The 12,545-nt window shown below is 44.0% G+C and overlaps 1 protein-coding gene across 1 annotated transcript in view; it reads right to left on the bottom strand.

Annotated features, from left to right (window-relative positions):
• stk10 (serine/threonine kinase 10) overlaps positions 1-12,545 on the bottom strand; it is a 61,477-nt gene that overhangs the window by 15,426 nt on the left and 33,506 nt on the right. Inside the window, exons 6-10 of the mRNA XM_080434568.1 lie at positions 11,539-11,733; positions 10,605-10,686; positions 4,547-4,681; positions 1,192-1,527; positions 116-562 (exon numbers count right to left, since the gene is read on the bottom strand). Of these exons, the coding sequence (XP_080290694.1) occupies positions 116-562; positions 1,192-1,527; positions 4,547-4,681; positions 10,605-10,686; positions 11,539-11,733 (1,195 nt within the window). The remainder of the gene's footprint in view (positions 1-115; positions 563-1,191; positions 1,528-4,546; positions 4,682-10,604; positions 10,687-11,538; positions 11,734-12,545) is intronic.

Raw genomic sequence — 12,545 nt, 5'->3', positions numbered from 1 at the left:
TTCATGTCATGAAAGGTGCTACAAATAAAGTTTATTATTATTATTATTATTACCCTTATTATTATTATGTGTGTTTTATGTGTTACAATACGTGCTTTGCACCGACTTGCAGTACCTTGACAGAGAGTGAGATGGTGTCCCTGCTGTGCAGAGACACCACCGACAGGTCCATGCTCTCCGACGCCACGCTCCCAGCGTCCGAGTAGCGATGGCTGGTCATCCTCCCGTTGCTGCGTGGCGACGTGAACTCCGCATTGGATCCTATGGACGCCCTCTCAGAACCATTTCTAAGGCTGCCGTTCAGCCCCAAGCGAGGTGCTGGTACCGGGGTGGGAGTGGGGCTTGGGGTGACAGGGGTGACGGTGGTGGTGGTGACGGTGATGGTAGGGGCGGGGGTAGCCGGTAGCTCGCCGTTCACGGTGGGGCCGGTGTCCTCCTCGGCCACAAGGACCTTGGGGACTTCCGGTTCTGCTGGTACCATGATGATGTCGACGCTCTCCTCGGATACCTCCTCGGGCTGGGCCAGCGACGGCGGCTGTTCTGTCTCTGGTGTGTCCACCACCTTAGGGATTGAATTGAATAACGTTACTCGTGCATACATCGACTGCCTGGATATTCTTTCTGCCAAAGATTAACAAGTACCTTCTTAATAGGGCTGGGCAATATGAATTCAAATCAATATCACAATTATTTCAAACTTTTGCCTCGATTACGATTAATGAACAATTATTAAAAGAAAAGAAACATGGTGAACACAGCAGATCTACAAGCTCTCGATGCGTTGTTAGCTTATAAATCGGCTATTTTTACACAACACCATCGTATATTGAAGCATAATACAGGGTTATGTCGTTAAATCATATTAATCGATTCAGTTGATTATAAAAAAAAATACTAGAACTATTTTTGTGCCAATTTGTTGATATTTACAAAGAAATATAAATAAATAAAAACATGCTTCTCGATTATTCGGTTGCAAGTCGGTTATTGGTTCTAAATATCCGTTTCGATATATTTTCAGTATTGCCCAGCCATACTTATTAATATTGAGTTGAATCCCAATAACAAGTGACAAGTGTCAATAATAAGGGATTCAAATGTTTTTCTCTGATTCGCCAAATTACTGATTTTTTTTCGCCGTGTGAATATTGTCCGATAGTGTGTTTCAGAAGAAAGGGAAACTAATTGAACCTTCTCCTCCTCTGAGCTGGGACTGCTCTTCCCATCCTCGATGCCCGAGTCTGTGCTTGAGGTCTTGGTGGAAGCCTCGCTCTCCGGCTTGTCCAAGTCGCCGATGACCTCGTCGGAGAGCTTATTGACCAGCTCCTCCTGGTCATCTTGGGGCTTCAGGCGGGGCATGGGAACTGGGACAACCACCACACCTTTGTCCGGGTGCTGATCCACTGGGGTGCTGGGACGGGCCTCCTCCCTGGGGATTGGGGTGGGCGTGGTGGGGCTTGGGGTGTCCGGAGTCTGGTCTACTTCCATACTGGTTTGACTGGTCTGGCATGGCTCCTTGCCCGGTGACTGAAATGAGAATCACAAGGACAGAAGAGAAAGAAAGGGCATCATTGTCATGCACGAATATGAGAAGGACCGCTGTCAGCTGACAGCTTTATTGCGTTTTATCCTTTTAATAATAGTGGGCTTATGTATGTATTTGTAGATATGTTTTCATTGTCAATAAAGATGTCAAAGTAAGAGAAAACATCTACTGAAAGCCTCCATGTTAGCATCTATGCTATTGGTTTTGTCCCAGGTGCTAATGTTTTTAGCCTCACTACTGTTTGGGATATTCCCAAAAGCTAATGGCCAAAGTCCTCTTAGCTACACACTAGTAGCGAGGGACCATTGACCTTTTGGTTTGGCAGGAATGCAGCCATTCTTGTTCAGTTCCAACCACTGTTGGAACCCTCTCTGCTTGCACCTGCCTTGGTTTGGCTATCAAACAGGTAATAAATAGCTCTAATGCACCTGGCCTGGTTGGCTATCAAACAGGTAATAAATAGCCCTAATAATTACAGAGATGGAAGGGCACTTTAAATGATGGCTCACATGTAGGAATGGTGACTAGCTTGGTATTTCCAGAAGCAGTATGTGTACAGGAGCCTGGTGGGTTGTAAGAGGACCATCTGTGAGGGTCAATATTGACGTTAAATTAGAGGACTGACCAACTTGTCTAACCGTTTCTGTCTTAAACAATCCCCTCAAACGCCTAACTCTGAAGTAGGTTTTAAAGCCCTTAAAGAACAGAATGGCTCTTAAAAGTAAGTTCACGATCATTTTTACAGCCATCTGACTGGCTGAGCAATTCTGCCTCTTGAATTATCTCTCTGCCGTCACAACACATCTTTATGATGGGCCCTCTGAAAACACCACTGTCTGGCTGTGTATGATGGATTGCTATGGAGGAACTGCATGTCTAACTCACCCTGGCTGGGGTCCAAGACCTTTAAGACTGTTTACGACTAGCTAACCTGCATGACTGTGTGTCTCTGCGTGTTTGTGTGCATCTGAGATATTTGGCAATTGTCCTCTGGGAGACAAGATGGAGAGTAAAAGAGATGAGATTCAACCGGCGAAGCGAAAGTGGACTGAAAAGTAATGATTTCTCAGTTTGCTGAACACGGATATGGAAAGTGATGATTATGAGACACAGCAGAACGGCTCGTCTAGACAGAGACGCAGCATGAATATTAATGTGCCCTTTAACAGTCTGGGGGGATCATCAGAACCATAATCTAACAAGGTCGTAAAAGCATAATCACCCATTAGAAAATGATTGGGAGGGTTCTTTCTTTCACCAGAAAAAGATAATGTGAGAAATAATCTAGCGACTAACATATTTAATTTGATGGTGAAATGATGTATCCTGTTCAACTGTAGTAAGGAAGTTGGTCAACAGTAGTAAGGAAGTTGGTCAACATGTTTTATGCCCTTGGACTTCACAGGACTACTTTTTAAATATTGATCTATTCGAAATATATTGGAGTTGTGTGACGACTCCAATCTAATCCCTACTTAACACATTCCTCACAAACAACATTTCCACTCATCAAAATATTTTTTCAGATCCAGATTGGCTTTGGGCCAGCAGCATACTGTTGTTTACATTCAGCAAACCATGGCAGATCCCTGTCTAAATAACTCACTCAGTCACAGGTTGAGTGATAGTGTTTCTATACATTATTATTACACAGTAAAATCATGCCTTAACTCAACTCTGAGAGTGTACAAAATGGAACCAAATGGACCTTTTGTACACGCAGAGTGAAATCAACGCTCAGGATTTGACAGTGCAGTTAGACCCAGAGCAGCGCCTATATTTAGCTGTGCTGTGTGGCTGAATGGCTGTGTTCCGGTCTCTGTCCTTTGTTTGTGGTTACAGGCACACCGATACTGCGTCACCTTCTAATCAAGAGCCCACCATTAAATGCTCGAGGGAACCTTCGGTCCTTGTTGGCAGGCAGAACGCTGCAGGCCGTGGACCTTCAAGGACAGCACCGGAAGGCCGTGTTTACAAGAAACGCTGAGCACTCCACGAAGGTCAACAAGGACTTCAAAAGAAAGGAAAAGTTGAGGTTTTTGGTAGTAGGAAGTAGTGTGTTTGTGTGCGTGTCCCTCGCATCGTTCTGCGAGTTGTAGAGCTTAACGTTAAAAGACACACTCCCACAGTCCCAGGTCTACTACAACCAGTGAACCTTACGAAACCTCAGTCAGAGCACACACAGACAACTCCAGACCTCGGCGAGGGACGCTCAAGTATGAGACAGGACAAAATGATAGAGTGAAATGAGAAAGAATGTCAACTGATGACATAATAATATAGGATCCTGGGTCTCAAAACATGGTTTTCACCCTAAAAATCATACCAGGCGGGGTATTCCAATGGGGATAGAAAAAAAATACATTTTGGAGCATCGCGCAAGAGTTGTGAGCCATCTGACGCAGTTTGGCTGAGCACCAGAGAATGGTATGTGTGTAAGAATGACCACAAACCCATCCCAAAATGGGACACAGGCTAGTGGGTGCCCACAATGTGTTTCGTTCATCCACAAGGTACAAATCCACATGTGGGTCCTTGGCTGAAATAGTACAAGAATCCCCATGCAGGGGAATTAAAAACGCATGTAGCCAGCGTAGTAGAATGTAGATGCAGGAGCATTTCACACTTGACTTCAGTCTAGACTATTGCTATGGCTGCTATTAGTTTAGCGTTTGCTCGGTAGTAGTACACTTTCATGCAACTGAATAAAACAGAATATCTAGCTTACTAGCTGCCTTAAATACTAATTATGGCACACCAAGTACTGTATGACATTTATGGGGAAAAGCAAAACACATAGGGATTTTTTTTTTGTAGAGGGCAACTTCTGATCCTTTTACACAGAGATTGACCTCTGGCGATTGGCAGAGGTCAATCGCCAAGCTTTACAGGAATTGACGGCACACTTTCCAAATAAAAAACAAACAATAAGACAACAAGCGAACAAAGAAAGAATTGAAAGGGGAGTTAGGAGAAGGGGGCGGGGGGGGGTTGACGTACCACAGTGAGTTCTGCGGTGTCATCCTCCTCGCCTTCCTCTCTATTGTCTTCAATTTCCTCCATGACCTCAGCCTTGGCCTCCGCCACCAGCTCCCGCAGCGGCCGGTTGGTCGTTACCGAGCTCACAAAGGGGTGCTGTAAACAGAAGGATACACGTGTCACTATAGTTAGTAGAAAATACAGTATTTTGGTGTTGTGGTGTCCTAATACAGGGGTCACAAACCTCTGAATAGACCATGGACCCCCCCTCCAATAGTCACTCGTACATTTTTTGTATTTAACTAATTTAAAGTGAAGTTGAATTATAGTGAAGTTAAACTACTCCTCAATTGGCTGGGGACTCATGGTATGCTTACAATAACATGTGCTTGAGGGAGGGGAAAAGTCAAACCATCACCACGATGGTTTTACTTTCGTTCAGTTAATGAGACCACTTAACCTGTACTGAAATGATACATTAACAATCATCACAAACTGTGGGAGGGAGGGTTCAGATATGACTTAAGAATTATAGGTGGAACATTAAAGGGATAGGAAGCACACACGCACGCACGCACACACGGACGCACGCACGCACGCAGCTTCAGGTCATGACTGCTACTGTGAGAGAGTTAGAGAGAGAGACTGAAAGACAACAAGCTAGGAGAGACTTTCAATGTGGTAGAACCTTTATCCACCACCTGGCAGCTCTGAAATATGCTTGAACAACGGTTGGTCAGAAAAACAACTGTCCACTTGAACGTCAAACCAGATGTCTAACATCTAACAAACTGACATCAGAATTTGAAACATATGGATTTTAATTGAACACCAGAAGGTGGATGATTGGCAGACAAGCTTGAATACATGGGTGTACACAAGGCAGTGAAGTGGGACAAGCGATTCAGTGAAGAGGCAGGCGTGTTGAGGATAAAGGCTAAATGAAAAGGCGGGTGCAGCCGAGATAAAGGACCTATCATCTATTATTTAGCAGATTTGCACTATGGTGTAATTTAATTGGCACAGCTGGTAAAGGGGGAGGCCAAGAAAGGGGATGAAGCTTTGTCTGTGCGCGAGCGTGCGTGAGTGAGTGTGTGCACGCGTGCATTTCTGCTGGGCCCTGTCCATGAGGACCATATTAGCTCTAAGCTTTTAACTTCTCCAGTGACAAACAACAGTCATTTATACCCAACAATGAGTCAGGTAAATGTGCCTAAACCAACAAGCCACTGCACAACAGAGAGGCTCAGAAGGGTTTTTAACAAACCTGGGTTGTACTTTTAAAAAGCCATGCTCACCATGCATTGCAATTGGTCGCAAAATTACCAAATTGTAAATGTAAAAGTCAGTTTTACTGAGCTAATAACGGACTATATAGACATTCACAAAGGTACATTCCACCTCCACGACTCTACAGAGGAAAACTTTATTTCAAATTCAAACTACCCACAAAACAGAGAGAGAGGAGAGGAGAAAACAGTACAGCTCAACGGTATAAACGATATACCATATAGGCCTATCGTATTTTTCAGATGCACAGTAATAGGCTTTGATACCATACGTTTTAGCTTATCACCCCTTGGGGGGTAAGATTTGACACACAAGCTTGAGACTGCTAATGCTAACAGTTCCAAGGTAATTTACTGACGGGGGGATTCAGCTGAAATGATTGAGCCTACCCAAACCACCACAGCACCACTTCCTGAGTGCTCTCTCACAGACTGAAGGAGACCAGCTTCAAGGCTTTGAGACACAACACAGAGGGCCTTGTGGTGGCTCAGACTAATCTGTGATCTTGTCTTCATCATAGTTGCTTAGTGCGTAGGTGCAAGGTTCAAGGTGATTTATTGTCATACCATCAGTGGAGGACACTGAGGTACCCCAGTACATGATGCAAAGAATAGATCAAATATTACTCAACTAAAAGTGAAACTTGCTCAGTCAAATGTGTAGATGAGTTAAAGTACTGGAGTATTTGCTTTTAAAAATAATAAGTAGTCAAAAGTGTGTGCTTTTAAAAATATTCAAAGTTACAAAGTGCATTATCTTTTTAATATCATAGCTATATTGAAAATGCAATGATTTTCCAGAAATGTTCTAAACATAATATTGAAAATAGCAGATCTACAAGCTCACAACACGTTTTGACACGTTGTGAGCTTGCAGATCTGCATTAATGTTCCATTCCTAGAAAGGTAGTGGAGTCAAAAGTGCAATATTTGTCTTTGAAATGTAGCAGAGTGAAAGTCATACAGTAAGTCTCCAAAAATATAAATACTCAAGTAAGGTACAGGTACTCAAGTAACGTACTTCATTACTGTCCACCGTTGCATACCATAAACCACAATACAGCAAGTAGAAACATTGCAGGCAGTGAAATGCTTGCAGGAGCACAGCTGCAAAAATAAATAAAAACTGCATGGAATAGCATATTGTATTAGCTAGAGTTAGCGATTTAACAGTTAGCAGCCACCCTCCCTTCACCAAAACTCTGCAGCACCATTATTAACCCTACTCCAGTAGCTAATATCAAACTGCAGACTCACATTGCTGACCACTGAACCCAGACCACCCCTGCTCAGACCAAAGCTCCATTTCTCACTGGAACGAATCAAAGCAGGGCGGGAAAGGGCTGACGGTGTAACACGACAGCCCAGACGGGGCCTTAGCGGTGTTATTTTTGCAGACATTTTGGATCTTAGACACGGCTCAGCAGAGCTTAGGCCTGATTGTTTGATGTTTCCCAGTGCAATGGACCAGGGCCATTTAGACTCTTACATGGACAGCTTGACTGGCGTCAGGGCGTGAAATGGTTAAAATAGGAACCTTATGGGGATCCGAGGAGCAGAGGAGGGAACAGACGTGGTGTAGATGACCAAAAACGTCTATCATCGGTTCTGCTCCACCCTACGAACACTTTTTTTCTGTTTTTCATTTAGAATTTAAAGAGTCATCCGTACTCCTCTAGGGCTTAGAGTCTAGGCCAGAGTCCTGCAACGGGCCGGGTACCCGCGGATACCCGACGGGTACCCGCGTTTGACGGGTGAAAACGGGTGAAAATTTTACTTTGATAAGATCACGGGTATGGGCACGGGCGGTACTTAACTAATCGCGGGCGGGTATCATTTTATTGTGAAAATCAGAGAGCACTGTTTCCGCCCAAACAACGTCACTTGTGTAACTTAACACAGCACAACTGCATGGAGCACGCTGGTCAGTTATCTTAACTCACAAAAACACATTGAACATCCTGTTAAACCTTCAAATGAAAACTATCTGCTGACGTAAACAACGACACATGTGTGCTGCGTAGATGCGCGTTCGCGCGTGGCTCCTCCGTCTTCACTTGATTTCTGTACAAACCTGACCACTGAATGTAGCGCTGTTGTTGAAGGCTGCTATCTTTTTCAACACACTTTTGGATTTACATTTTACACGGGTAAACGGGCGGACAACGGGTCGTTTATTTGACGGGCGGGTCTGGTTCGTATTTTGAAATAATCACGGGTGACGGGTCGGTCTACGGATCTGAGTATTGACGGGCGGGGCGGGCGCGGGTTCTCAAAATTGGACCCGTGCAGGACTCTGGTCTAGGCCACCTGGTGTGGTTAAAGTGTGGGAGGATGTCTCGCATGTGTATTTTCAGTTTCTCAATGTAAGCTGGCGAATACAAACAGACTGGACTCCTGACGCATCAGAACCATGTACCGACCATCACACTGACTTTATATTGAATCGTCCCTCTCGCTCAAAAAAAAAGCGAATGCACCTCAACAACCTGAAAATTTATAATCAAGGGAATGTGGAACATCTTGATAATCTATGTAATCCATGCATGTAAAAAAAATTCTGTATTTCTGCAGCTAATGTTAAACCAGCATTGTTGTTAAGCAGCTTTTATTAATAGAAGTGTTAAAAAAGATCACCATTTCCATTTGGCAAAGGAGATAGATGGGCAGAGAGAGAAGTGCTTTGGTGACAGTTTCAAGTCTCAAGTGGGCAGTGATAAAGTCAGATTCAGTGTTTGTAATGAGCTGTTGGCTGTGTCCACAGAAATCAAGCTTTTTATGTACAGTTTTTGGAAGAAAATCAATCCGGATATTATAACAGTAATGCCCAATTATCTTATTTAGGAGGAAATAAGCCTCAATGGCATTGCAACTTTAAAAATGAAGTGTGTGTTTTATTTTCATTTGATGAAGAATGGGAAATTAATATTAAATCCAGAAAATAACTTTTCTGGATTTCTTATTTTTTTTGTTCATGAAACTCCATATCTTGAGACAAAGCCCATGGGACAAGTATCTATGTACAGAATAAGAGTCCCCAGCGACCAGATGGTCTCCTGCCAGCCACAGCCACGGTGACTGATAGTGTATCATGTCACTGTGTATACAACATTCCATACAGTGAGCGAGAGAAAGAGAGAGAGGGTGTGTTTGCACGAATCACATGCAGTGCTTCCAGGGCACGTTTGACAGAGATCTCTAGAAAATATTTTGATGACGAAGACGTCTATGTGGTTTTTCTTTTGTCATTTCCTCCTCTTACGGACAGAGACAGACAGAGAGAGAGACGCAGAGAGAGAGACGCAGAGAGAGAGACGCAGAGAGGCAGAGAGAGAGAGAGAGAGAGGCAGAGAGAGAGAGAGAGAGAGAGAGAGAGAGAGAGAGAGAGAACATGCAGTGCTTCCAGGGCACATTTGAGGGAGATCTCTTGAAAATATGTTTATGACTAAGACTTTTATCTGGTTCCCTTTCGTCACTTCATCTTACACTCAGACACTACATAGGAAAGTCCTACAGTTGAATTAACTCTGAGAGTGTACAAATGTAACCAAATGGACCCGTAAGCGTCCAAGTGGATAAGTTAACACTGAGAATGTCACTGTCATACATATGATGCAGTGTATGAACCTAGCGGCAACTACACTTTTATCTGGTCCTCTTTAGTCCTTTCCTCCTCTGTAACAGACACTACATAATGTACAACATCCACCTACAGTGATGATTGTGGATGAGCCTCGATAGGACCACCACGTCTATACTTGTACTACAGCCGTTTTCACAACTTTGGGAGGGTCCGGCAGTTCACTGGAATCATGAATCCATCTCAGACTACTGACTTTGAAGGTGCTGAAGGCTAATGTACACTGAAGTTCATGTTTCAAGGTTAAAGTTCGCCCACCGGTGGTGAAACAATGGCCTTTGATAGCTACACAAACGCCGGTTGAACTCCGCACGGTGCCGGCCTGGACTCAGCAGGACACATTTGCAACTCAGTCGTGTGGTGAAGCCATCTAAACAGCCATCAGACGGGCGTGACAAGTTACGGCGGGCGTGATAACATCTGAAAACCCTCCGAACCGCGCCTGTCTCTCTCTCTCTCTCTATCTCTCCCACTGGAGCGCACACACAGAATTCCCACAAGGCCTCAGGGCTTAGGATATTCACCTCGCCCCTCCTAATTGGCCAGGGGTGGCCGTGCTCGGGGTTATCCAGACATGCCATTGGCTGAGGAAGAGGAATGTAAATAGCCGGCATTCCCTCAGCTGTGGGGTTCAGACAGGAAACTGTGGCTCTTGAATTGTAATGCTCTCTCATACACACCCAGTTGACTTTTCATTCCCGTATGTTCTTTCCACCATCTTCGTTGACCTTCCTGTCATTTAAACATTTTGCAATTTGTGAAAAATATGTTCCTCTTTGTCGTAACTGCCCTTTCTTTCACTTCCAATCACCTCTTCCTCTCTCTCTCTCTCTCTCTCTCTCTATTTCTGTCTCTCGCACACGCCAAAGTCTGCATGGCACCACAAATTTTCCCATTATCAACCATTCCATTCACTGCTTAAAATAGAAGATTTACTGTTGATAAAGGCTGTGCGTGTGTGTGTGTGTGTGTGTGTGTGCGCGCACGCACGCACGTGAAAACGCATGCACGTATGCGCGTGTGTCAGTGTGAGATAAGGACTATGAGAACCGATGCCTCGCCATTCACCAAAGCGCTGAGTCGTACAATATTTGCTGAGTTATAGCTGCAGCTCAGTGTGTCGGTGTGTGTATGTGTGGGTAGTAGGTACCTCCAAGAGCTGAGCTGCAGATGGCCGGGTTTCTGGGTTCTTATCCAAAGACTTCTTCAGGAAATCTTTAAAGTCCCGCGACCTTAAAGTAAACACAGGGAAGAGACATTAATCAAACCGACGGGGAGGGGAGAGGAAGGGGTGGTGAGAGACGAAGGCAGCGGGTGTCAGGCTGCTTGCTTTCAGATAACTCCTGACACGGCAAACACTTCCAGGAATGCTGCGTTGGTGCTGTACAGTCGCCCCGGTAATAGAGAGCTCTGCATTCAGCATTTAGCTCCACCATAAATTGAGACGGCCGGGACACTCAGGACCTCGTAAAATTTTTATGATAAAAGTGATTGGAAAAGCCACAGCTTAGCGCCCGTTAAAAGGCCTGTCTGGTTGGTGAGTTGTGGCTATAGGTTTTGGAACAGCCAGAGAGTGCAATGCCGGGCTGGAAGAGTAGAATGTGATGAGTCTGTCTGGTGCACAGCGAGTGCATGCGCACAAGAACTCGCTCTCTTCCTATGATATAGAAATGTATTCAATTCAACAATAAAATATTTTTTTTCTTTTTTTTTTAGTACTGAGACAATTGAGATGTGCATTAACCACTTAAGCCCTATATAGCTACTTTGTTGTACTCTGTAGAGCAAAAAATCCTATCTGCAAGCTCACAACACGTTGCATTGCATTGTGAAAGTGCTTACGGTAAAGATGGTTACAGCTAATAGGTATCAAACATTTCACTGCTTGTACCTGTATGAGAGAGTGACAAACCCCTCTTGATTCTATTGATTCCCTAATATTTTGTCTACAGAGCTCAACTATAGGCCCCGTTCCTCTTTCTCAGAGAGCTGAGCGCTTCAGTTTTAAATGACACATTTGACAATGTAATATGCGACCGTGATTGTGCTTCATTCAGGCTGATTTTTAAAAACGCAGCTCGCACCATTTGTGTGGCTGCTCGAGGCTGGGGGGGTCAGACTTGGCTATCTTCAGCAGCACCCTCATGGGGTTGAGTTCGTGGTGCGGAGGCTCGATCTGGGCCATCTCGATCAACGTGATGCCCAAGGACCAGATGTCCGCCTTGTAGTCGTACGGAGCGTCCTTCATCGTCTCGCACATCACCACCTCGGGAGCCATCCTGAGCAACACACACAGCAGACAAGGCCAAGGTTAAACAAACAACAACCAAATATTCATTCAAGGCAGATTCTCGGATCAGTTGCAAGCACGACAGGTGTGACAGAATTTTGGGGTGAATTTATCGCAAAGAAATCTCCATTATTTATGGTCATGTTAAAGTTGGTGAGTAATCTGAATAGAATATTTTTTTAAGTAATCTGACATTTAACAGTTTATTTGACACCTTTTCAACACATCAAACCAGGGATGAGACGATATAAAAATGACATGTCACAATTATTGTGACAAAAATAATTGCGATTAACGATATCACGATAATCAAAATATGCTTAAAACTTAAAATGTCACTTTTGTTAACCACTTGAACCCCCGGCATCCCTATTCTGGTCGGAATGTTCGCCAAAAATAGCCGATCTATAAGCTCACAACAACGTGTTCGATTTGTGTGAGTGAAATAATAGCAAACCAAAGTGTTCTTTACCGGTCCGTTTTATCAAAGTATAGAGGGTTTAAGTGGTACTAAATTTGCAGCTCAACAAAAGCTAAATCATCCTAGAGTATGACGGAGGACAATTCCACGATAAATTAAAATCTCTGCGATACGATTATTGTGAGCGTTTTTTTTTATCACAATTAACGATAATAACGATTATACATCAAACAAAGAGTGAGTGGCCATAATGTAGGTTTAGTGTGTGGCTTTAATGTGTGCTCAGTTTCTAGTGTTGTCTTAAGTCGATAATTACAATCATATCTATATCCCTAGCTGATAACAACCACAGAATGATCTGACGCCGATAGCAGGCGTGC

This window comes from Gymnoscopelus braueri (genome assembly GCF_963280865.1).
Source record: "Gymnoscopelus braueri genome assembly, chromosome: 8".
Taxonomy (NCBI): domain Eukaryota; kingdom Metazoa; phylum Chordata; class Actinopteri; order Myctophiformes; family Myctophidae; genus Gymnoscopelus; species Gymnoscopelus braueri.
Note: the sequence above shows the minus strand (reverse complement) of the source record. Positions and strands in the feature narration are given on the sequence as shown.